Here is a 26654-nt window from a genome sequence, read left to right on the forward strand (position 1 = left end):
TTCCAGATGCTTGGAATGTTTGTCCATCAGCCCTTCTGATCCTTCAGGGTTCATTATCACAGCCACCTTCTCACTTCCACAACCTCAGTCCCTGATCATTCAGTCTGTGCTTCTCTGTCGCATCCCCAATCATTCTAATCACTCTTGTCCTATGCTTTTGTCGTCACTACTCTCGGTTGTTCCTGTCTGGTGAGGAAGGGACTAGTCTGGCGTGGTGATCGCTGGGTTCCCAGTAACGCGCCTATTAGGAGTTCAGTGAACATTCAATTTAGGAAGGAATAAATCCCTCACCCTCAAAGGAGGGCAGAAATGAGGCGAGCTTCATCGCCACATTTTCAGGAACCACAGACTTACAGGAAGACCATTCTGTACCGTCTTCTCCCACCCCGAGGCCCAGCCCAAGGGTGAAGGTACTAGGACGTCACCAAGCTCCGGAGCAGGGAGGCAGGAGCCCCAGGGCTCGGCAGGTTTGCACCTCCCCACGGGCTACGTCCTACCCCAGGCGCACCAACGCAAGCCGCACACCTCACCCCCCCCCCCCACCGCCCCACCGCCCCACCGCCCCACCGCCCTAATCCTGGGGCCAGCCCAGGTGCGCCAAGGGAGGAGGATCGCCGCTCAGGTGCCCGCTCCCTGCGCCTGCGCTCTGCGCGCTCCGCCTCGCCAGGTGCGCCCCGCCCCCTCCCTGACCGGCCACCTTCGATAGCTGCTCGGAGGCGGCCGCCATTGGCTCCAGCGCCCACCGAGGGTTTGGAAGTGTGGTGGGGTTCTGAACCGTGAGAGAGTCGCTGAGTGTCGCCGGGGGCAAGGGGCGAGTGAGGGGTGGACAGAAGCATCGTGGGCGTAGGAGGCAGAGTGTCCGCACACCGAAGGTCCGACGAGGAGGACGCTCCCAGGAGACTTCGGCAGGGGCGCCGACGCAGCACCTCGCAGACCCTCTGGGAGCGCCCGCACCTGAACACGAGACTGTCCAGCGCGCGTGCGCGGCAAGGGTCTTCCCGCACCTGATCGCGAGACCCTAACGGCCAGCGGCTCGAGGCTTCTCCTGCGCTGCTGGGTGGAGCCCGTCATGGCGCAGCTGTGTGGGCCGAGGCGGTGCGGGGCGCTCCTCGCCCTGCTGGCCTCGCTGCTCCTCTTCCGGGCTGAGGCGGCCAGCGGAGAACGTGGCGTCCACGGTGAGGGCCGGGGCGGGTCTCCTGGGAGGACTGAAGGCCGAGAGGCCGAGGGCGGGGCGTTAGGGTCCGGGGGCTAAGTTCGGGTGCGAGGGGCCTTGGTCAGGGTCTGAACAGGGCGAATAGGCGGGAGAGGAAATTGGGGACAACCTGGTGAAGCTCAGGGGGTGTGGTGGAGCGGGCTTGGGGAGACTGAGCCTGGGGAAGAGGTTTGGGTGCCCCTGGGAGTGAGGACAGGCGGCGGAGCCAGGGTTGGGAAAGTTTTTTGCGGGTTAGGGAGGAGGCTTAGGACTATTGGCCAAGAAGGAGTGGCCTTGGCCCTTCCTGTGGCAGGAAGGGGGTGAGAGGCCCAACAGAACGCCAGCCTCCTCCTCGCAGAGGAAAGTTCTAGGGCCCAGGAGAGCCCTGGGGGGCCAGGCCTGAGAGGGTGGGGCTTGGATTAGGTGACGTAGTGGCGGTTTTAGCCCCTGGGAAGAAGCCCCCACGCCCACCTCTTCACATATTGGACCACAGCCTCCCGAGAAATCTTACCTGGTTCAGTTGCAGTAGAACGGCTCTGAAAAGAAAGGTGTTTCTCAGTGATATCCAAAGGAAGGAGAAGAAGAGCAAAAGTGTTGGAATGGAGAAGCTTTGCCAAGGTGCAAGAGTGGGGACCCCTTGGTATAAGAAGAGTATTGGCATTGAGACGCTGGGGTAGGGTTCGTGGAGCTGGTCCTTACAGGTTGCTGGAGAACAAGGCCCAATTTAAATCTCTACATTCACCAGAAAGTTTGGCCTGGGAAGGTCTTTTTGCACAAGTGTTGTCATAACCTCAACTGCTTCAGACAAGCACAGCCAGGCTTTGGAAAAAACCCTCTTTTCAAAAAAGAATTCATTGATTCAGCAAAGCTTATTGAGCCCATGCTATGTGTCAGGGATGATGCTGGCACCGGTGATAATAGTTGTGACTCAGACAAGCCAGGTCCCTGCACTTAAAGAGCTTATATTTTAGTGGGAGAGACAGAGACAGTGAATAAACATTTAGATAAAGAGCAGTCACCACAGTATTAAATTACTAAGAAGTAAATGAACAAGTTGAAGTACACAAACAACGTGATGTAAGATGGTGGGGCTGCTTTAGCTCAGGTGGTCAGGGGAGGTGTCTCTCTGAGGAGGGTGACGTCTTGAGCCCTAACACAAAGACCTGGTGGATGAGAGTCCGATTGGAGGTAATGGAGAACAGAGGCCTCGAGGTTGGAGCAAGCCTGGTGGTATTCAAGGAAAAGAGAACCATCCTAGCTGGAGTAGGAGTGGGGGTGGGGAGGGAATTGGAGGAGGTGGGAGAAGTAGGCAGGAGCCAGGTGGCTTCGTAGGCCAGCATTTTGGGTGGAAAGAGAGAAAATAGGGTGTCTGTACACCAAGTCATCACCTGTGGTGTTTTCTGAAAGCTCTTAGTTTCCCCACGCCAGAGGCAGAGAGGAGAAAATGAGCTAATGGGGATGTCAAGGGTCGGTGGGGAGAGGATCACCTCTGTAGGTCAAGGAATCAAGAATGCAGGTGTTGGGCGTGTGGGTGGCTCAGCAGGTTAAGCATCAGCCTTTGGCTCAGGTCTTGATCCCAGGGTCCTGGGATGGAGCATCTCAGCAGGGAGTCTGCTTCTCCCACTTCCTCTGCCCCTCACCCTGCTTGTGCTCTCTCTTGCTCACTTTCTCAGATAAATAAATCTTTAAAAAAAAAAAAAGAACTTATTCAAAAAAAGAAAGAATGTAGGTGTTGAACATTCTTGCAGTCTGAACTAGAATTTGACAACTCTTCTGTACTTTTTTCAGTGGTGTAATTATCTTAGGATGTACCTTCCAGTTACCTGGCCTGGGACTTTATCAAAACTGAGTTTAGGGTTAACCTCTACTGCTTACTCTGAGCTCCAATGTGTTGTTTAATCCTTGAAACAGCCTGGTGCGGTGGTGAAGTTACAGGTCTTGCCTAAGGTCACACAGTAGTAATTGACAGTCAAGTCTGGCTTCCGAGGCCTTCTCTTTTCCCAGTGGCCTTTCTGGCTGCTATAGCTGACTGGACCTCCTGACCTTTCAGAAGTACTCCTGTCTGGTTGGGTGAACTAATGACCTTCCTTATCTGCAGTTCTGTTTGTTTGAGAGCTTTCAGTAGTTTAATTTGAGGCGGGAGGTAGTTTTGATTTTCCCCCCCTTCTGATTGCTTTGATTTTTTTCAGGAAGCAGCGTCTTCCACTAAGAGAGATAAGTTTCTCCAGCTACTTGCAACTGCATAGGTACCACTAGATGAGTATGTTGAGGTGGGGAGGTGTGTAGTGAATGTGGGGGGGGGGGATCGTCATGGTTGGTCATGAATTTGAACTGTGTGAAGACATGAGGGGGCTGAGGAGTAGAGGAAAAGTGGATTATTGGAGTTGAGGTTTTGGGGAAAATGAGCTAGAAAGACAGGATACAATGGGCAGTGAGCGAGATGCTTGAAGCTGAGGTTCCAAGAAGCTGTGGTTACTGAGACAAGGTCTAGGCATAACCATTGTGGGGTGAGGCTGAGGGGAGGACAAGATCGCTGGAGAAGAGGTCTAGGAACCAAGAGGCCAGGGTGATCTGAGGGTCAACCACCTGGATATGGAAATCCCTGAGAATGATGAGAGAGGCAACTTGAGAAACAGTGAGCCAGGAGCTAAAGTCACGGAATGAGGAGTAGTGATCTGGGCTAGCAGATGATGCGCAAGGTGGGGTACAGGGGTGCCTGGGTGGCTCAGTTGTTAAGCGTCTGCCTTTGGCTCAGGGCGTGATCCCAAAGTCCCAGGATCGAGCCCCGCATCAGGCTCCTCCACTGGGAGCCTGCTTCTTCCTCTCCCACTCCCCCTGCTTGTGCTCCCTCTCTCACTGGTTGTCTCTCTCTCTGTCAAATAAATAAATAAAATCTTAAAAAAAAAAAAAAAACCAAGGTGGGGTACAATCTACTTTGATGATGAGATTGATAGCTGGAGTTTTGAGAGGGCAGAAGGAGAATGGTGTAGAAGCAGCACCAGGAGCAAGGAGACCTACCCTCTTGGGCATGTCCTCAAGGGAGAGCAGGTTTTGGTTAGAGTAAGAATGTGATGAGAATGTTCAGAGAGGAGATTGAGAAAATGAAAGATTTTGCTTAAGGTAGTTGCTAAGTTCCCAAGCCCCAGAAGTTAGGGGGAGGAGAGATGGGAACAAAATTGGATGTATGGGGTTGAGGGGGTAAATTCAGGAGTCTGGGGCTGATGTGGTGATAAGCAAGTGATAGGAGTGCCATGTGGTTTCAAGGCTGACAACATTGAGGGCAGATAGGAAGGGGTGTGGGATGTAGTGGACACTTGTAGTCTGGACAAAGGGTGTCCTGAATCCCGACGCCTGCAGATGGAGGTGGGGGAAAGCTGATGCTGCTCTGGGTGTTTCTAGCATTCAGGGAGAATACCAGTCTGCCGTGGAAAGTGCACAGAGATTATAAACTGGCCGTTCCCAAGAGGCCTCAAACAGGCTTTATGTGACTTGTACAATTTCTAGAGTCGGGAATTTTTTATGGAAAAATTTGGCTGGGGCTCTGCCTGAAAAATGTGAAGATCAGTGGCACCAGGTCAGTGTTCACGCATAGCACCCATAGTGCTCTGTTTGGAAAGGACATACACTGCTCTCCCTCAGGCTTCATGTAGTTGGCCTGCCACTGTATCTCTAGCATTTGAGTTGTGACACCCCCCCCCCCAGTCTTAAGAATATGCTCCATTTAGTAAATGGAGGTAGAGAAAACATAACAGCTCCTTATAAATTGTGTAGTGCGGGGTGGGGGGGGGTGTATTATTGCTGTTAGGGAGGGAAAAGCCCTTATCAGGTGGCCGCAGATGTTTGTGATTTTTTCTTTTCCCTAATCTCTTCCCCGAGTGATAAGTCCTCTTATTTCGAGTGTCCCAAAATATGTAATTTTAATTTCACTCAATTCAAGGACAGATCATAACAGTTGGCCCTTGAACACTGCGGGGGTTAGGGGCACCTCTGTGCTGTTGAAAATCCACATGTAACTTTTGATTCTCCAAAAACTTAACCTACTAATAACCCCCTGGAAGCCTTACCAATGACATAAACAAGTCAATTAACACGTATTTTGTGTTACATGTATTCAATGCTGTATTCTTACAATAAAGTAAGCTAGAGAAAAGAAACTGTTATTAAGAAAACCATCAAGAGAAAGGTCAATTGTGTCTTCCTTTTCAGAATAAAACCTCAAAAATTGCTTTGGGAAGTTTAAGTGTAGTTCCTGCTGCCAGTAACTTTATGCCTGACCTTGGGCATCAGAGCTTGGTGTTAATGGGTACTGGGCTCATCGTCTTTTGTTGATTGTTCTTGGGACTTTCTACTGGAGAAAAGTGCAGCGGCCTTCATTTGAGAGCCTCTACTGTGCTTTCAAGTGATCTTCAGTTTCCATCAACCTCTTGGGTTAAGTACAGTTTCCCCAGAACTTTGACTAAAAGGACAAACTTGCCAGCACTTCTCCAGTAAGCATGTTCTTAGTCACCACTCCTTTGTCTTCCCTTCACCCATTGATGGTTGTAACTGAGTGGTCAGATACATGACAAAGAGCTAAAGTGCAGTGGGTATTGGTGATCAGCTGAGTGAGGGTTCTCCAAAGTAGCATCTTAGAGTTTTTTGTGTTTTTTTTAAGATTTATTTATTTGAGAGTGAGCGAACCCACCCCCGTGAGTGGGAGGGGGGCAGAGGGAGAGAATCTTCAAGCAGGCTCCCCTGCTGAGCGTGGAGCCCTGATGCTACAGGGCTTGATCCCACTACCCATGAGGTCATGACCTGAGTGGAAACCAAGAGTCTGGCGCTCAACTAGCTGAGCCACCCAGGAGCCCCTGGCATCTTCTAGTATTCCTGCCCTTCACAGAAGAGGCACTTGTTTTGCTTGCAGTCAAGGCAGTTTGGTTCCAGGATATTTTGAAATATTTATTCACTGATTTATTCAACAATTAGGTTTTTTTTAAAGATTTTATTTGTTTGATAGAGCACAAGCTGGGGGAGCTGCAGACAGAGGGAGAGGGAGAAGTAGGCTCCCCACTGAGCAGGGAGCCCCACGTGGGGCTCTTTCCCAGGACCCTGGGATCACTACCTGAACCGAAGGTAGACGCTCAACCAACTGAGCCACCCAGGTGCTCCTATTCAGCACGTTTATTGAGCACCTACCACATGCCAGGTACAGTTTAAGACGCAGGAAATAGCACTGAACAAAACAAATGACCTCCTGATGCATGGCAGCTACCTTGTAATGAAAGGAAGACAGTACAATAATAAAATGAGCAATGAATATATAGTGATGAGTACCATAAGAAAAGTAAGGTAAGGTTTGGTGTGCTTAGTACTGAAAACATGGCCTTTGAACCTCAGATGGTAACAGTCCCTGAAGAACGTTGAGGGCCTCACTTTCAGGTCCACTGAAACATTCTCTGCCCTGGTCAGCATTTGAGAGCTCAGCCATGATAGAGAAAGCAGACTTCTTTCTCCTCTTTCACCCAGCTCTCCTCGCACTTCTCATTTTTCCTGTCCCCAGAGGCATTGCAATTCTCCCACTTGTCTTGAGGTAGTTGGCCATGTGCTGAGGCCAAGTAAGTGATGAGGTAGCCTGAAGAGTCATGTGAGAGGGGAGAGAACCCTGAAGGGGTCACACTGAAATGACTTCATGGACCCCAGGAAGCCTTGGTGGCCCATTGGTCACATGACTAATGCATTTTTCACAGTGACTCCAGAGGCATTAGCGTGTGGATTATGGGTGTCTTTGTGCAGTCCTGGTCACAGGTGTCATTTCATGTATTGTTTCTGACAAGATCTTTTTGAAAACTAAAAAAGGGATGCTGGAACATGGATGCTGAGGCCCAGTAACTTTAGAGTTTAGTTACTTTGAAAGTATTTGAAGTATATTTTTCATGATTGGAAATCCATTTTAGAAATGAGGGCAAAAAATTTAGCAATTGTTTTACACACTAGTGTTTGAGATGGATCTCACCCAACAGGGTCCTGGGTCCGTGGCTTCTGAAGTCCTTGAGTTCATATGTCATATTTTATGTGTGTCCCTGGGTCTGTCATTTAGAGTCTAGGACATGCTCTTAAGGGGGTGAAAAGTATTAGTTATTATCATAGTGTGTGACCTTTCAAAGGGCCACTGCGTATAAACTGATAGACAGTATGCATGTGGTATTGAAATTTAATGGAACATAATAAAAAACATGTCTAAAAAGGTTCCTTAAGATGATGATAATGAAAAAAAAGTTTGAGAAGCGCTGTTCAAGGGAGAGGGTTCGTTAGCTTTCATCAATTTATGAAAATGGTCCATGATTCAGAAAATGTTAAGAATCCTTGAACGAATTAGCAGGCAGTCCCATGAAAGACATTGAAACTGTTTCCTTCCAAGTTATTCAGATGGGCTACTGTGATTCTAGTTATAGATTTAGGTAAGAGTAGAATTTATAGTCTTGTTTGAGTGATGAATACGAGGTGACAGTGTGTAGGAGTGGTGTCAATGGTTTATAAAATGTAAACTTTTATATCTAAAATGCCAAGGTTTTACATCTAAAACAAGATATTATGAATCTAATAATGTAAGTTGGATTTGTCATTGTAAATGTTCTTTCCTCATAAATATCTAAGGGTTATTTAAAGTTTCTGAATTATTTATCCTAATAATGACAACTTCCAGGCACCCAAAGCTAGAGGAGATGGGTAGTTAGTAGCTTTCTTTACTGAAAACAGAAGCACGCAAGTATGTAGGACCTACCCAGCTAACCAAAATAGGTGAACTTCTAGATCTCTTTGAAGTAAAACTGATCGTAAAATAAATGTCAACTCTGGAATCTGGCACAGTGGAATTAAAAGAGCCGTGAGTACCTCAGTACCTCTTCACTTACACACTTTTAAAGATTCTCTCATTCTTTTAAGAGATACTGGAAGGTCCAAATGGGTAACGAGGGCATATTTTTTCTTATTTTCCCTAGGCTCTGAACTCTTAATCTCAGGATAATGTGGGGTTGCAGGACTTTGATCTGTGTGATAGTTCGCCATTGTCTTACTCTGGGTGAAGATAAGGAAAGGTATCACTTCAGGTGCGGTAAATGGTCACACAGCAGAAAAACAAAGGGAGGAGTGATGGTTGGGTTGTTTTGATCAACTCTGGCTTGAGGTTGTACTTGTGGATTTCCTTATCCCTTGTGTCCTGTCAGCCGCCGTGTTCAGTTGGACTTAAGTAGTGAATTGTGTCATCCTTTTCTTTCTTTTTTTTTTTTTTAAAGATTTTATTTATTTATTCGACAGAGATAGAGACAGCCATCGAGAGAGGGAACACAAGCAGGGGGAGTGGGAGAGGAAGAAGCAGGCTCATAGCGGAGGAGCCTGATGTGGGGCTCGATCCCATAACACCGGGATCACGCCCTGAGCCAAAGGCAGACGCTTAACCGCTGTGCCACCCAGGCGCCCCTGTGTCATCCTTTTCTTATCTTCATTCCCACTGTCCCTATATTAGTCTGGCCTCATAAAAATATATTATCTACTATTTATTCCAAGCTTTGTGCTAAATGTTTTAAGGGCTTTAAAAAAATTTTTTTTTCTTATGTGAGAGAGAGCAGGAGCAAGGGGAGAGAGAGAAGGAGAGAGAAAGGGAGAAACAGACTCTCTGCTTAGCAGGGAGCCCTATGTGGGACTCCATCCCAGGACCCTGGGATCATGACCTGAGCTGAAGGCAGGTGCTTAACAGGTACCTCTGTTTTAAGGGCTTAGAATGGAATACAAAACTCCTTTAATTTTCACAACATTTTTATGTTATTGGTCTGTGTGTCAAAGACATCCCTTCCATTTGAGTTGTTTTTAAGAAACGCATCTGTGGGGTTGCCTGGGGTCCTGGGTCCTGGGATCAAGTCCTGCGTTGGGCTCCCTGCTCTGTGGGGAGCCTGTTTCTCCCTCTGCCTGCCATTCCCCCTGCTTGTGCTCTATCTCTCTCTGACAAATAAATAAAATATTAAAAAAAAAGAAAAGAAAAGAAAAACACATCTGTGCATGCCCCCAGAATTTATCTCAGCAGAGACTATGGAGGAAAAGCTGAGTCTTCTTGCTTTATTACTCAACACTGAATTCAAGTGCCCTTTCCCAGACAAGCCATTGTCAGGACAGCCTCAAGATTAATAAGTAGTGCATTCCAAAGCAGGCACCATAAGTCTAGATGTCACAGAAGGGGACTTTTTACTAACAGACTTGGCTAGAAAACACTTTTATACTAACTAGATCCAGAACATGTATAATACATCACACAGAGTGCCCTTCACTTAAACGTGGGTTGAGTTCTAATGTCCTCAAGATAGTTCTCTTGCTAACATTCTCAGCTTTTACTGCTAAACCAATTGGATTTTAAAGAGAAAACTGTTTACTACAGAATATTTCTGACACCAGATGAATGGACTTTTCCACATCAAGCAATTCTCCATTTCTCAGTGGACACCCGTTTAACTCACTTCTGACACCAACTCCATGGAGTTAGCCCAGACCCCACAGGTTTCCAGCTCAGTCCTAAACCTGCTCCTCCCACACCTTCAGTTGAAAGTCCCAGGTTGTCACCTCTACTTCCAGCCTACCTGCTATAAATCAAGGGTTCCCATAACCCCCTCGGATTTTATAATTTGCTAGAATGGCTCACAGAACTCAGGGAGATAACATTTACCAGTGTGTTACAGCCAGATGAAGACATGGAGTTAAGTATGGGAGGGTCCCCAGCATAGAAGCTTCTGCCCTTGTGAAGTTTGGGGTGAGCCAGCCTCCTGGTACGTGATGTGTTCACCAGCCCATCTCTCCTAACCCCTTTGGTTAGGGTTTTTTAGGAAGCTTCATCGTATAAGCATGATTGATTATTAACTCAAACTCCCATCCCCCACCCCTTTCTGGAGAATGGGGGTGGGGCTGAAAGTTCCAACCTGTCAATCTTTCCCCTGTCTTTGGCAACCAGCCCCCATCCTGAAGCTATCTAGGGGTCCTCCAGCCACCAGTCATCTCATTGTCACTCCAGAGATTCCCAGGCTTTTAGCTCTTGTGTCAGGAACCCAGGTCAAAGACCAATTATTAGAATAAAGGTGCTCCTAGCACTTCAGAAACCACCGGGGAGGTGCTGTGGGCGGTGACCAAATATATATCTCTTACTGTGTCATAGATAGGCTGAATCCATGATCAGAGCTTTGCCTGATCTTCCTGAGCCTCCCAAGATTCTTCCTGTTTACATACTCCAAGCCTCTGAAATCTGCATTTTTTTTTTTTTAAGCAGCCAGGCCTAAATCAGTGACGATGTGGCTTGCTGAATTAAAGAATATGGAGTTTATATATTTTCTGGCTTTGCTGCTAGGTTAGTATGCATTTGTTGCATGTACTGTTGTTCCCATGTTTCGAGTGAGGAAGTAGGCGCAGGAAGGTTAGAACTCCCTCTAGGTAAGACAGCGCGGCATAGGTAAGGGTAGGAGGCAGCCAGGGATTCTTGCACACAGAACGGGGATCCGTCCTACACGCTTTTCCAAATGACTCTTCGTATGTGTCACTCCCCTATACCAGAGCCTTTGGTCATTTCCTTTGTACCTTATGTTGGCTTACAAGCTCTTTGAATTTCAGATGTGATCGAAATAGTTTACTTTGTGTGATATGTTTTGTTTTGTTTTTCTGCCCAAGTGAGTCTTGTCCTACTTGTAAACCCCTGGAGGGCAAAAGACCACATCCCCAGTCAGTGCGTTCTATATAGGATGGCTACTCAGCCCAGTTTACCTTGGAAGGTTCCAATTTATGCCACCATATGTCACAGAGTGACTCTTAAGAACACCCCCTTTCATTCTGAAAAATGTCCTGGTCCAGAGGGAACACCGTATGTTGACCCTATTTACATATAATAGCTATTCGAACACTTGTTGCTTAGTACTGCTCAAGATACTAAGGAATTTAGCACATTCAATTTTATTTATCCTGTAAAGTTTTTTAACTGAAAATTTTAAACAGAAGGGGCCATAATTCACTATCCTGATAAAACCACTGCTGACCCTTAAAAAACAAAAGTAATGAATGCATTCACAAGAGTAGAATACTCACTGTACTGAAAGATGCAGATGGAAAAGAAAAACTGTGGAAAAGCCTCTCTCCCGCCCTCAGGCCCTTTCTTTAAAGGTACATTCATGCACGCATCTAAATTAAAAGCTTAGAAAGGAATTATAATACGTAAACCATTATGCTTTTCCCCCCTCTTAGTCTTAAGACATTTTCTATACCGGCACACACACCTTTGCCTGTTTTGAACAGTGCTGAGTATTCCATTGTGTGCATGTCTCACAAGTTATTAACCAGCGCAAACATGATGTCATGATGGTGAATTTTCAGCTGTTACAGGTGAACACGAAGCCCTTTGTGGATGTGGTGATTGTTGCCCCCGTTCTTTAAAACACTTGGATTACATGACTCTTTATTGTTTTCTTTGCTTTTTGATACTGAGGAGTGAACTGTACTCTTATGTTTTTGTGTGTAGGTAAGATTTTCGAATGTCTGAGGAGTATTATAACAGAATTTCTCTTTGGCCATTGTCCTTAGAATTCTAAGTTGCTTTAATGGAAAGAGTAGTGCTGTTTTTAGTGATGGAAGGGTGTGCTGCAGAGTTCTTGGCAAAGGACAAACCCGAGGAATGCATGGTCAGTGTTGTTACAAGAAACGTGAGCCCTGGGAGTCTACTTGATAGCTTCTGACTGCACATATAAGACTTGCTGAGTTCTATAATGACAGGGGCGGAAAATCTGAACACTGTTTTTATAAACACTCTAAAGAAGAGACTAAACTGTAGTTCGTGGCTGCTGTCTGCGTATGGCCTGCAAGCTAAGTATGGTTTTTACGTTTTTTAATGTTTGAAAAAATCAGTATTTTAAGACACATAAAAATCACAGGAAATAAAATTTTAGTGTCCATAAGTAAGGTTTGACTGAAATGACAGCCATGCTCATTCATTTACATATTTGTCTTAAGGCTGCCTCCATGCTATAGTGACACAGTTGAGAAGTTAGACTATGACCCACAAAGCCTGAATAAAGGCAGACCTTGTTGGCGTGGTTTTTGACATGCACGAATTTCAGTTACCACAGTATATTAACTCTGGGTACTTGGGTCAAATACAAGTTTCAGCTAATAGCTCTTCAGCCACAAATCACCATGTAAATGACATATACGCGTGGTGATCGGTCACTGCACGTCTGTGACTCCCATTTGCACACACAGCAAAGCATGTGGTTGAGTTGCCTCCTTGTTCCCCAGTGATCATCCTGTGTTACAGTTTATAAAAATGCTTAATCAATAGAGGGGATTGGCCAAAAAAGATGAAAAGTGCAGCGAAGAGAAAAAGTGGTAGTGCTTGGGCACAATTCCAGTGGAACGGCAGTGGAGTGATGGAAGCCTTCGCCAACTGCAGGAATGTTGACACTGCCTTGATTGGGGAGACCGGATAGACAGCCCCAAGAGCCCGAGTGAGGGTCCACTCATCGACAGAAATGAGGAAAGTGGTGACAAAAAGGATGATTTCCCAGTGGAAAGAACGGCGGCGAAAACCTCCACAAAAAGTAAAGCAACTCTTACAGCAGTTGTGACGTTGAAATAGCAAAGGATAAAATGTTGGACGCTGATCCAAACCTAGAAAGATGTAGGACAATTCACTAAGATGAATTGAAAATAATGCTTGCTTCATATCAGAAGTCATTCGGCTAAAGACCATCGCAGGCATTGTTCAAGCTACTCTTGGTAATTTTTTCTTTTTTACAAAGAAATTTAAACACCTTAATTCTCAAGTTTCTAATATTTTAGCCACATTGTACTAGGTAAAAACTAATTTTACTATTTTTCATTCTATATATTTATAACCCACAGTTTTTAATGTTTTGACAAATTTAGAGGACTTGGAAGTTACAAATTTTCTTGTTGCTTTCCACACTATCGTGCAAAGCAAGTGCTGCCTGTGTTCACTGTTTGGCCCACCATAAAAGATGTTTACTGAGCTTTGCTCTAGAAAAACAGATGGATGGGAGGAAGAGGACCATTTCATGAGTGACTTCAGGCTGGTGAGATGATCCCAGGCTTTCTTTTATTAGGCAGACAGTGAGGCAAGAAGTCAGGTTTCTTCAGTGTGTAGCACCCATGGGAGTGAAAAGTGTATCAAGGGCTAGACTCCTAGGAAAGTTCTTTTCACTTGTTGTAGAAGTAAACTTAACTCTGGGACACCTGGGTGACTCAGTCGGTTACGTGTCTGCCTTCGGCTCAGGTTGTGATCCTGGGGTCCTGGGATCGAGCCCCCATGTTGGGCTCCTTGCTCAGCGGGAAGCCCGCTTCTCCCTCTCCCTGTCCCTCTGCCTGCCGCTCCCCCTTGCTCGTGCTCTCTCACTCTTTATCTCAAATAAATAAAATCTTTTTTAAAAAACACAAGAGAACACGTTCAGGGTGGTTAATTCAGGGGAGAGGGTGGGTAGGATTGACGTAAGGGGTGTACAAAGGGTTGAAATTTGATAACGCTGAGAAGCAAATACACTTGTATTACGGTATTTTCTGTGCTTTTCAGAATATTTGAAATAGCTTATTAAGATAATTTTTTAACGTAGGTACTGCAATAGTGTGTTAGGTACTGCCTTCTTAAGTCTGTAGAGTTAAATTGGATTGGTAGTGCCTGGGAGCCTAAAATTCCTGTGATGTCCTTGTTAGCAGGTGACAGCAGGTTATTCCAGCCGATTGCACATGGAGTGAAGGTGTCTGAGCCATTGGCTTGTTGTCTTGGTTAAATCTCTGGTGACTTCAGAACCAGAGGAACCTGTTTTCCATGACGAAGACCAGGCTGCTTGGCAATTTTATAGTAGCTAATGTTCAAATGCCTGCCAGGGTTTTGTAATTAGGTTCGTATTTCACACAGTGTGTGATTTTTAACCATTTCTGATGCTTTTCCAAAAGAATGTTACTGTTTCCTAAAGACAGGAATTTGCTTTTTTACGTATTCTGAAGCTAGTATTTCCAAATTTGGAGCTCCTCAGCTTTTCTCCATTTCCTCTGCATTTTGAAAACTTATGGGGATGTATTTCATTTTGCACTAGCATTTGTGAGCATTCAAATAGGACTTGAGACATATTTTTCGTGATTGTTTTCTAATGCTATTCTAAGACCAATATATCGTTTTGTCATCTCTTAAGAGTAATAGAATTATTTATTAAGGAATAACCTGAAAATTTGTCCTACCAAGTTCCCCTCAGCCTTGGCCAGTTGGTGTGATGCTGTCCATGACCCTGTCATTGGACACAAGCAGAGGCTTTGGCCTGTTGAGCCCTTGGATCGTGTTAAGGATCCTGAGGAATGTTTTGGCTTTTAAGCATCTTCAGTTTCATGTTTTCCCCACTGCCTGTTACTATACTGGTTTTTTCTGTCTGTCTGTCGGTCTGTCTGAGGCGGGGGTGTTATGTTAATGCCTGGCTCTAATCAGACCAATGTGAATTCGGATTCAGCTCTGCTTCTGGTTAGCTTAACCACCCCAAGCCTGAGTGCCCTCATTTGTAAAGTGAGCGTGTCACTACCTGACCTGCTGTTTTATTGTGACTTAGAAATAGTGCACATAATGTGCTTAGCATAATGCTTCAGTGAAGGTAGCAGAAGGGCTTTCAAGAAATAAGTAATGCTGAGCATTTTGGTTCTTCTTCTTCTTTTTTTTTTTTTTTTCTAAGAATTTATTTTAAAGTAATCTCTACACTAAACTTGGGGCTTGACCTCACAGCCCCGAGATCAAGAGTCACAAGCTCTACCGACCGCGCCAGCCAGGCACCCCCATTTTTTTTCATTTTTTTAAAACTGGATTTACCAAAGTACAGTGCTTTAATCAAAAGAAACACTTTAAGGAAGATGATAAGTCATGGAAGCCATGTTACGTACTAAAGCATTTCTGGCTTTTCGTACAAGCCATTTGGAGAACAGTGAAAGAGAGTGCACTGATGCTCTTTGGGGTGGGGGTGAAGAATATGTGGCCTGTGCATCCGAAAGTACACTGTCTCCTTTACAACGAATAAGTAAACAAAAACAAAATGCTTTTTCATTAGTTCACTTCTTAAGTCTAGACAGTAAAAATTTCTATCATAGAGGCTTAAAAGCAGTTTAGTTAATAAAAGCATATGACAAAAATGAGAATTTTCTCCATTTGACAGGGAGCTTCCAGACTCACAGAAAGGACTCTGCCTTGACACAGTAAGAGCATGGTTAAATTTCACCTTGATGGAACCTAGCTTCAGCCAATTATTCTGCTACTTGGAGCTTTTACTTTTACTCTAATCAAATTTGTGTAAAAAAAAAAAAAAAAAGATAAGCTTTTTCTCTTTTTATTACAGAAATTTTCAAATGTACACGCAGTTCTGTGAGCCCACATGGACCATCAGTCAGCTTCAGCAACTGTCAACATTCTGTCTTTACAGGCATGCTATGTTTTTTGTCTAAGTTTTTTCTTAACGAAGAGACATTTCTAGGGGCGCCTGGGTGGCTCAGTCAGTTAAGCATCCGATCTCAACTCAGGTCTTGATCTCTGGGTTGTGAATTCAAGCCCCGTGTTGGGCCCCATGTTGGGTGTGGAGCCTACTTAAAAAAAAAAAAGACATTTCTAAATTCCCCTGTGACAAAAGTGAAATCCCCCTTCCCCCCAGTCCCCTCCTACCCTATCCAGGGAACCTAAAAATAAGTCTGTTTTCTGAAACTTAAACTGTGAAGTCCATGTGTTGTCATTAAGAGCAGATGAGAGCCGCTCTCTGGGACATAGTGGCCTCCCAGGTCCACAGGATTTGTTGTGAAGAGACCGTCACCTCTACAGGAAGAATGTTCCAGTCAGGAAGAGGCATCAGTCAGGAAAGGAAGTGTCCCAGAGGCACACCTTGACTGTGGTATCTTGACCGAGGTGTGTCCTGAGTTGTCTGCTGTGCGCCTCCGGCCTGCTGGGTGGAGCCTGATGGAGCAGAATGTTCATGGGAATCTTGCAGCCGACTTTTCCCTATTCTGACTCCAAGCGACCTGCTCTGTTTCAGGCTGCTTTCTGAGGTGGTGTGTGGGTTAATGTGTACCTCCAACCTGCTTGACAGTTGTTTCTTGGCAGCCTCCTGTGCGCTCTGTCAACGGGTGTCCACATCCCTGCATCTCGTCAGCCGGGGCACCACGAGTAAGTGTCTGAGCTGACAGAGACGAGGGCCAAATTCTGGGCAGTGTGACTTCACTAAGATAACTGCTCTCCAGCCCTAGATAGGGTTTTTTTCTCTTCTTTATATACCGTCAGCCTTCTTCACCTGCACAGAGCATGTTCCCGGCATCCTTGCTTAGGAAAAGCTACCAAATTTCCACCCTTGATAAGGTAGGTGGTCAACCTGTCGAATTCCCTGCTGTGGTGTCTGGTAGTTCCCACCTAGCTGCTTTCAGCTTTGGTTGGCATTCTCTCAGGTTTTTTTTTGTTTTGTTTTATTTAAGATTTTATTTATTTATTTGACAGAGAGAGACAGCCAGTGAGAGAGGGAACACAAGCAGGGGGAGTGGGAGAGGAAGAAGCAGGCTCGCAGTGGAGGAGCCCGATGTGGGGCTCGATCCCATAACGCCGGGATCACGTCCTGAGCCGAAGGCAGACGCTTAATGACTGAGCCACCCAGGCGCCCCTCGGGTTTTTGTTTTAGTTGAGATGTAATTCATCTATGATACAGTACACCCATTTATTTATTGTTTGGTTTTTTTTTTTTTTTTTAATTTTATTTATTTGTTTGACAGAGAGACAGCCAGCAAGAGAGGGAACACCAGCAGGGGAGTGGCAGACAGAGGGAGAAGCAGGCTTCCCGCTGAGCAGGGAGCCTGATGCGGGGCTCAATCCCAGGACCCTGGGATCACACCCTGAGCCAAAGGCAGACGCTTAACGACTGAGCCACCCACACGCCCCCAGTTCACCCATTTAAATTGTGCAGTTCCTCTCTCGGATTTTTGTCTGAAAGACTGTCCCCGAAACTGCTCAAGAAGCGAGGATACCAAGCAGTCTGAGTGATTTGCAGGGCGCTCAGCTTGGCAGGGCATTGGAGAGGCTGTTCACCTCTGTAGCAGTTGGGTCCTCCCCTCCTTGAGGTCGTTTTCACTTGTGGGTCATATGTGGATTCCTGTGTGGCTCTTCTCCATCTTGTCTTGTTAGTAGCAGTGCTGCCTCAGACGTATGACAGCCGGGATTGAGCAAATCATACACCAGAGAACTCTTTTCCTACAGTGTTTTCCTCGGGCCTTGTTGATTGTGTATGTTTTGTGACCTTTAGCACGTTGTCAAAAGTATCTGCTCCAGGTGCACACCCAAGCTGATACTGGTTAATGTTTTATGGAGAGGAGGTGCCCTGTTTTTTCTTAAATTGCTTTATTAAAGTATTTACATACCATAAAATCAGTTGTTTGAAGCATATGATCCAGTGATTTTTAGTTCATCTACAGAGTTGTACAGCCATCCCCACAATCTAATTTTAGAATATTTCCATCATCCCCAAAAGATCCCTGTGCCCATTTGCAGTCCTCACCATCCCCCAACCCCCCAGCACCAGGCAAGCACTAATCTACTTCCTCTCTCTCTTGATTTGCCTTTTCTGGACATATTAAATGATTCTGTTCATATGAAGTATCCAGATAAGGTACTTTTTAATTGGTGATTTAAAGGATGGTTGCTTTCAAATTAACAGAAAATTTACTTCAGAATATGCTTTTTCCGCTTTACTAATTATCTGTGATTTATCGGTGTGATATTCCTTGAGGTTTTGCTCAGTACTACAACCTTTTTTGTCCATAAGTTGATGTTTTGTGGAACATTTGGTTTCATGCCCATTATTGTGACATACTTTAAGGGAAAGGAGATCTTGCCCTCTGCTTTTGAAAGCTGTCCCCTAGTTAGTGAAGTAGACCTAAAAAACATGAAAATAATTAGGAGTAAATGACCACATGTAAGCAAGTGTTGGGCCTGGGTACTTTTGTTTGAGATGTTTATTGAGCGCCCTGCTCAGCTTGGAACGCCCTTATGCCAGAAGCCGGGGATGGGTGGAGGCCAAGGGAGTAGAAGAGGTGATGTGGACTCATGATCCCAGAAGATGGTAGGGTGCTACTGGGCAGACATTGAATCACATCGTCAGGTCACTCCCTTTTCAGCTTGCTTTCCATCCTCCTGATCCGTCCAGGACAGAGTCTTATTTTGGCGCAGGTGGTACCCCCAGCACTTGCTTATCTCTACCTTTTTAAGAGAGAGCATCTGTCTAGGCCATTTGAGGCAACTGTAGCTGGCTGGAATTTTATAACATTTTTGCTTGTTTCCCTTGTACTAGAGTGGGGTCAGATTTGGGGGTGCCTTGAAACCCAGGCCCCTCTTGGAATATTCAGATGGGAGCCATCACAGGTACTGGAGCAGAGGAGTGCCCTCAGCTGCCTTGGAAGGTGGGAGGCCTAGAGTTGGGAGCTTCTTTCTGAGGCTCTTGCGGAAATCTGAGTGTGAAGTGTCTGACCTGGTCAAACAGTGGATAAGGAGGTTAAGACACATCCTTCAGTGCGAAGTTCCCCCTTGGCGTCTGGTGTGGTTTTTGCCTTTGAAAACCATGTTTCTACACTGGATGTTGTGTGTCTTTAGTAAATGGGGGCAGGGACAGAATCAACATGCAACTGAAATGTAGTTAAGGTGGGTGGGTTGGTATCTTTGTTAGATGATGTGTTTCTTTCCTGTACAAGGAAGGAGTCACTAAGCCTGGTGGCCGCACTTTAGAAATGGTTCAGAGAAGCTGTGCTGGATGTCGGGGATCTGGAGAACTGCGCCCCTCCTGTAGGTCTGTGCGTCTTCTCTGTTGGCAGGATTGCCCTGCCAAGCCAACTGGTCTCTGCTTTGTGTTTTAGACTTCTGTCGAGTTCCGAAGATAGTGGGAAGATGCCGGGCCTCCTTCCCTAGGTGGTGGTACAATGTCACTGATGGATCCTGCCAGCAGTTTGTGTATGGTGGCTGTGAAGGGAACAAAAATAATTACCTGACCAAGGAGGAGTGTCTTGAGAAATGTGCTGGTGTCACAGGTAAGACAGTGGTCCCTGGGGAAATGGTATAACTTACAGACAGGTTATTAACTGGGATGTGATGCCTTTTGCATTGTGCTCATTCTTCACGGCTGAACCTGGGGGATGTTTTTAAAAAGCAGAAGAAACAGGCGCAGTTTGAAGGTCGCCCACATAGTGGTTTCACAGCGGTCCTCTCCTCTTCCCAGAAAGGACAGTAGGCCACAGGCTGGAGCTGGGGGAGGGGGACTTGACTGCCTCTTCTTCTTGACTTCCTTTCTCCCACTGCTGAGTGCAAGTCCCCTGCCAGGCCTCGCAGAGGAGAGTCCGCCAGGCCACTCAGACAGGCTGCCCTCCGTGCTCCCTGGGCATTTGGGTTATTTTTACCTCTGGGACAAATGACTTGAGCTCACCCAGCCAGCCAAGGTATGAGTCAAATTAAAACTGGAACATACTTAGGGTGCCTGGGTGGCTCAGTTGGTTAAGAGTCTGCTTTCGGCTCAGATCATGATCCTTGGGTCCTGGGATCGAGCCCCACGTCGGGTTCCCCACTCAGTGAAGAGTGTGCTTCTACCTCTGCCCCTCCCCCTGCTCATGTTCTCTCGCTCTGTCTCTCTCAAGTAAATAAAATCTTAAAAACAAAAAAAACCTAGAACATGCTTTCTGGAATCTGTCCTTCTCCCAGCCCTCACCGGCGAGGGATCAGCGGAGTCAAGATAGTGTTGACTTTGACTTTGAGAGCCTCGTAGTTTAAAGCTCTCTTTTTTTTTTTTAAGATTTATTTATTTATTATTTGAGAGAGAGAGAAAACGGTAGAGAGCACAAGTGATGGGGAGGGAAAAGCAGGATCTCCGCCGAGTAGGGAGCCCAATGTGCGACTCGATCCCAGCATCCCGAGATCATGACCTGAGCTGAAGGCAGCTGCTTAACCAACTGAGCCACCCAGGTGCCCCCAGAGAGCCTCATAGTTTAAATAAGAACCTAAAGTCCCATAACAGTGTGGGCTGGCTCTGAACTGAGCCGTGAGGGCCTCCTTCAGAGTTTACGGCAATGAGATGTTGGTCCTCTGGGGCTTGATTACTTCCAAGTGTGTTCTAGAGACCCAAGGATTTGGCTGGCCAAACAATTTCATTGGTGATCTCCTTAACATTGTTACGTGGCTTTTTGCATCGTTTCTTGATGGCTTGGCATCAGTGTTCCAGCTCTGGATTATGATTCACTGGGGTCCTCAGTGCTCACCGCATGCCGCCAGCCTGTGCGCCCTGCTCCAGAGACGAGCCCTGCATCCTTGTTGGGTTTTATGTCTCCTCATGCACTGGCTATAATCTCCCTTGGCTTTGAGTTCTGCATTCAGAAATCAGATATGCTTATTAAAGTTGTACATAAAGAGGGGGAAACAACAGTGGCCTTGGCTGTGTCCTGAGGTTCAAAACGGTGCTGGAGCACACAAGCCCACAGTGAGGGAGCAACTCGAGGAACATTTCGCTCATTTGTGTTGCACTGCCCAGCAGACATTCAGTATTTGGAGAGCTGAGGTAGGCTGGGTATTGTTTTGGGATCATGCAGGCAAGTTCCTCTCCTTTTGGGGGGCAGCTGGCAACCTTACCAGATGGTGACTGAGGAAAACACCATTTATTGTATTTATTGTTGTCTGCTGTGATCTGGTATGGGAGCAGGAATTAAAGGGAATTATTTTTTTGCTACCTTTTCTGTCCTTTCCCCATGAAGAGTCAGCTGTAGCAAATGTACCTGCCTGTTTTAGTTTCTCCTTATTTTTCAGGAAAACGGTTGAAATCTTAAGAACACAAGCAGTGAACAGTGGGCATTCAGACAGGATGTTGCTACAAAGGGTCACGGGTTGTAATTTGCTGGGAGAAGGCAGACAGCTGTCTCCCTCGAGGTGGTCCAGAGTCTCCAGGCCCAGAAAGCTCATTTGTTGGCACCCGAGCGTGGCCCGGCTGCGCGTCTTGTGAAGTGTTTTCGCACGAGTCTGGGAGGAGAGCTAGAACTGCCGAGCGGCTAGTTGCTGGAGTCTTTCGCCAGCATATTCTCCCCGAGCAGGCACCCTCTGTGGGAAGCCAAATGAGAATGAGAATGTCAGTTTATTAATTTATAATGAGAACCGGAACCACACAGGGGACCAGACACTTGGATCTCTGAGCCTGCTGTACATTTAGTCCATGTAGGCAAGCCTCTCAGCCAAATTCCCAGAAGATTTCTTGCTGAAGAGAGGCGCAGAACAAGGGACGCTGGTTTGTGATATGAACGTTTAATGGCATCAGGTGATGCTGGCCCCGTGCCTCTGCCCCAGGTCTTCTGGGACCAGCAGGGAGGCAGTGGAGCCAGGTCCTGTCCTTCCTGGACTCTGCCAGTGCTTCCTTTTTTGTATTCCTGGCCTCTCCACCTCACCCCATCACTTTGTGTGTATGTGTGAGATAAAATATACATACCGTAAAATTTACCGATTTCCCACAATTCGGCGGCATGAAGTATATTCAGACTACTGCATACCTAATTTTTTTAATTTGTTGGGTGAATTAATACAGTTAAACAGATTATTTGGCCCTGGAAGCCGTTCTGTCTTTTTAAAGTCATTTCATGCATCTTTGCTCTGATTACCAGCGAGTGATCTTAAAGTTTAACCCACAAGGAACCCACTTGGTTCCTGATTTCCAAGTTCCAGTAGGCTTGTGGTCTGGCATGTACATCGAAGGGCCCACGTAAAGGAGAAGCGGGAGTCACCGTGTGAGGCACGCACGTGGCACCGTGGCTGCTCAGGGGCTGCACTTGTTCTGTGTCACAGGGCGTTCTTGAGGTGCCCTTTCTGGCTGTGTCATCCATCCCCTTGTAGAGAACACCGTTGATGATCTGGCCGCCAGCAGGAATGGAGCAGATTCCTCTGTTCCAAGTAGTAGGTTCTTAAAACAACCGAGGATGGAATGAGGGCCATCTGGACCACGAAAGGACATTTGTAATTTGGGAGTAATATAAGGGCTTCCACCTCCTGGTCTGTGTATCCCAAATGGATAAACGGGCTCTGCCTAGGCCACCAGCTTCTAGCTCCTGGCTGGCGTCCTTACACCGGGGAGTTCACATTGTCCAGCGGACAAGAGGGCTGAGAGATGCTGCAGTGCTTCCAGGCTCGCCTCTGCTTCCTCCTGGGGGACAAGGGATTGTGGATGTTGCCACTGCCTTCGGCTCAAGCCCCTTCCTTCTCTCTGGGCTGGCCTCAAGTCCCCTGGCCTCTGCCTGCTGTGCTGTCTTCATTGCCCCACCCCACCTCTCCTTGCCTCTTCTGTCTCCTTTATTCTCGGTTGTCCTTGCCATCTGCCTCCCTGTGCCGAGTCCTCTGTCTTCTGCCACCCCCGCCTCTATTCCCACTGCAGTCCTTGATCTCGAGCTTTATGTTAGCTTGCTTTGTAGTGCTGACAGCAGCCGCCCCATTCCTCCTTCATGCTTAAAGGACTCTGCCTGCATCAGGAGCCTGGGGTGAGTGGTCCAGGTGCACTGGCAAGTCCAGCCCAGCTTTCTTGAAGGCCAGTTCCCATGGGCTCTGCTGGGCAAGACCCGCTATGGAGGGAGGGAATCTGCCCCCATTCCCATTCGAGGGCAGCTCCCCAGTTGGCCAGCGGCTCTGCACTGATTGTAGCCTTGGCTTTGGTTCTCTGGTTCTGATACCAGTGCTCACGTGAGAGTGAGTATTTATTAGTTCAGTGGTTGGCTGGCTTGTTAGAATCACTTTCCACTTTTGCTAGGCCAGGAATCCTGTGACTGTCCTGACCGTTGCTTTGCCTGGGTTCACTCTTTATTCCCAAGCTGGCCTCCAAGGTCATCTAGAACCCTCAGGCACTGACATGATATCTCTAGTTTCCATCCTATTCTAGAAGAAAATATCTCCAGGAGAGTGAGGGGCCTCCTCACTATGTCAGAGAACGAACAAGACCATCTTCCTCATTACCTCAGAAATTGCGGCTGGGATGAGTTTCCATAGTAACCCCTGAGGTGACAGGCAGGCCTCCCCATCCAGCATTTATTCCAGTGTGTATGATAGAGCCCGTGAGGACTCTATGGGAGGTGACAAGCCTACCCATGGAGGGGCCTCCACTCCTAGGTGCCAGAGTCCACGCTCCCTCAGTGGGCCCTGTTAGTCTCAGGCCCAGCCAGGCTACATGTACTGTGTCCATCCCAGCCTCCCTGACGTGGATGTTTGTGTTTTAGTTTCCAGAAGGCACGATTCTGATGACCTCTCCAGTGATATTTTCGACTACGAAGGTATAACTTTTTAAAAATATTTATGTATGGGAAAAACATGTTTTCTTCCTTAGTTGGGAATTGAGACACACTTGAGTCTTTCCATTAAGGAAGGTGTAGAGCAGACCTGACCTTTCTCAGGTGGTAGAACTCACGAGAATGCCCCAGGGCTGTAGGAAGTGGACATGCCCCAGATGCAGGCGGGGCAGCTTTCCTTTGGAAAGGCAGTACTGTGTGCTGGCTCTGCCTCTCGCCAGCTGTGTGGCTGTGGGCAGGTTACTGTGTCTCTGCCTCCCAAGTGTGAAATGAGGGTCTTAGGACAGATCCCTTAGAGACCAAGTTCATACGTGTAAAGTGCCTAGAACAGTGCCTGATATGGAGTGATCTCCTTACCAATGGAGTCTGGCTGTAAAGAGAAAGATACCCGGAAACATGGAGGACTGTCAAGTGGGCCAGACTGGCCATGTCTGTAATTTACAAGTTCCTTTAGCAGAGAGCTGTTTCTCTGTTGGCTTGCAGCAGTACGACTGCTTGGGAACATTCCAGTTCCATTTCACCTCTGAGCCCTGCTGATTTGTACTCCTTGGGTTGTGTCATTCCCAGAATATTGCACTGCCAAAGCAGTCACTGGGCCTTGCCGTGCATCCTTCTCACGCTGGTACTTTGATGCAGAGAAGAACTCTTGTGACAACTTCATCTATGGAGGGTGCCAGGGCAATAAAAACAGCTATCTCTCTAAGGAGGAGTGCATGCACAGCTGCTTTGGTGAGCCTGCCTGATTCCTAAATGCAAGAAACAATGGTGGGTGGATGAGGCCTCTTGAGAGGACACGGGTCCATTTCCCCGTCCCTAAAATGAAGAGCTTGGCAATGCTGTCATTAGGACACTACCATTCTCTGGCTCCCTTGTGGGGAAGAGGTGGGCTTTGGGCCCGGCTGTTGCACAAACATGTCCTAGGTCCCCACCGGGGTGGCAAGGCCTCAGAACCCTCAAAAGATCTGGAAGAAGTCCCTTAGAGCCTCCTGTGAAACCTCGTTGGTGGCAGCTCCAGAGGGCAGGAGGACCGTGAGCTGACCTTAGGGTTGTGTGTTCTGTTCCAGGCAAGCAGTTGTATCCTGTCCTGCCCCATGGCACTAAAGGTAAGAGGCCTCTGGCCCTCCTCCACCTGCCTTCCCTGACGAAGCTCAGCTGTGTGTTTGCAGGCACATATTGTCTCTGACACATACTCCTTCCCCGTAAACATCTTTTGGGTTGAAAGTCATGTTTCTGCACGCGAACGGTCAGACAGCTTGGAACATATGGTGGATGTTTGTCCCACCACATAGTATAATCAGTGGGGGCTGGAGGGAGGCAGTCTCCACCCGGGCAGCTCTGGGTGACTGGAGGATGAGTTCTGCCGTTAGGCTTGTGGGGTCTGCTGCACACAGGCCTGCTGCACACTGGCTCCAGGTTTGGAGGGAACTTTGCTGCTATGGGGTGTGCTGCGTTGGTCATGGATGACAGGAAGTTGGAGAGCCCTTGCTGTGTGTGGGCAGAGCGAGGCAGGGCCAGTGCTGTTGTCCCCAAGCAGGCTGGTCTGACAAGACCCCAGGCCTCCTCTTGCTTTTGTTTCTGATTCCGAGCCTGAGTCATGGATGATAGTGTTTGCACAGAGGACCAGCCACACTGGTTTGGCCTCTTTCCGCCTATCTTCCTGTTCAGGAGCCCAGACCTGGCCTGCGTGTCTGCTCTGTTGTAGAGGAGCGAAGCTAGAATCTGGTTTGCCAGGCACGGGGCAGAAAGCAGCCCAGGTATGGAGGGTTGCGGGTGGAGAAGGAACCGCCCCTGCCCATTCTGTAGCCACATGGCAAGAGGGAGCCAGGTAGTTGCCACAGGAGGCCACGTTCTTTAGCTGGAGCCCCACCTGAAGGAAAGCATCTTAGCTAACCAGTGAGACGGCGGTGGGCCAACCACTGTTCAGTTTACCTGGGCAGTTAGGAGCACGAGTGTCCCCTCCCGGTGCTGCTCCGAACACAGCCTTGCCTCCGCCCTTACTTCATTCCACAGGCAGCCGCATGGCCACTGCCAGCCACATCCTTCTCTAGCTGGTCAGAGTGCTGTGTGAACACAAAATGTTGGGGGTTTATGTTTACACATGAGCCAGAGGGGTGTGCTTTTTACATCCTGGTACCCATTTGGTGGCTTGGGACTCCTGCACGGGTTGCCCCTGAGAGGTGGAAATACAGTGTGAAGAGGGATTCTTTTTGTTCAAAAAGAGAGAACACAAATAGCCACTGTGCACACAGTGCGGCACCTCCCTTTCTCAGTAGCCTGCTTCTGGGGACTGTAGACTGCTCGATGATCTCCCAGGCCGGTGGTGTCTGTTCTCCAGACCCTCCCAGGCTGAGGCCGGGGGAGGTCCTCGCCCTGAGCCCACGTGCATGTGTCCTTCGTGAGCCCCGTGCGGCTGCGCGCTGGCTCTGCTGCTCCTCGCCCTTCTGCTTCTGAAGCCTTTCTCTCCTCCCCAGTGGTGGTCCTGGTGGGGCTCTTTGTGATGGTCCTGATCGTCTTGCTGGGCGCCTCCGTGGTCTGCCTGATCCGGGTGGCCCGGAAGAACCAGGAGCGCACCCTCCGCACGGTTTGGAGCTCTGGGGACGACAAGGAGCACCTGGTGAAGAACACCTACGTCCTGTGAAGGCCCTACCAGCCAGAGGCCGCCCTTCCTCAGGCCTCCCTGCTGATGACGAGAACCTGGGAAGGGAGGGGAGACAAGTGTAGCATGCGTGTGTGCTTTTTAAAATAGAGTGATTGGTTTGTACTTGTGCGATCATTAGGGCTTCGGGTCTGTTTGTTACTGCAGAAGGTAAGAGGGTTGCTTCCTGCTCTCCCGGCTGGGTCTGCTTTGGGAATCCGCTCGGAGGAGGGCTCTGCCTCATCCTGCAAGTGCTCTGGCCCCAGATCAGAGTCGGCTGCTCTTCAGCTTAGTTCTTTGCTCCAGGTCTTAGTTTTTTTGGCTTACGGTGAATCCTGTAGCGTCCTTTCCCATCACAAAAGTAATGTCTTAATAGTTTCCTTTGTTTGATTTGTGTGGTTTTGTTTTTTGGTTTTTTTTTTTTTTAGTAAGCAGAAACAAAAGGTTTTTTTTTACTAGGATTCTGAAAGG

At 47.5% G+C, this 26654-nt stretch overlaps 1 protein-coding gene across 2 annotated transcripts; it reads left to right on the forward strand.

The window, feature by feature from the left end:
- Positions 1 to 922: 922 nt before the first annotated feature.
- Positions 923 to 26328, forward strand: SPINT2 (serine peptidase inhibitor, Kunitz type 2). 2 transcript variants are annotated; one of them, XM_045786030.2, is made up of 6 exons: positions 923 to 1175; positions 19112 to 19282; positions 23480 to 23533; positions 24116 to 24277; positions 24613 to 24651; positions 26020 to 26328. In XM_045786030.2, the coding sequence occupies exons 1-6, from the start codon at positions 1070 to 1072 to the stop codon at positions 26184 to 26186; spliced, it is 699 nt and encodes a 232-aa protein (XP_045641986.1). In that variant the 5' UTR covers positions 923 to 1069; the 3' UTR covers positions 26187 to 26328. The 2 variants fall into 2 exon arrangements, with proteins under 2 accessions (XP_045641986.1, XP_087726844.1); XM_087870718.1 differs by lacking the exon at positions 24116 to 24277.
- The last annotated feature ends 326 nt before the right edge of the window (positions 26329 to 26654 follow it).

The sequence above is a fragment of the Ursus americanus genome, chromosome 21 (genome assembly GCF_024610735.1).
Source record: "Ursus americanus isolate L20-20 chromosome 21, mUrsAme1.1.p, whole genome shotgun sequence".
NCBI classification, from domain to species: domain Eukaryota; kingdom Metazoa; phylum Chordata; class Mammalia; order Carnivora; family Ursidae; genus Ursus; species Ursus americanus.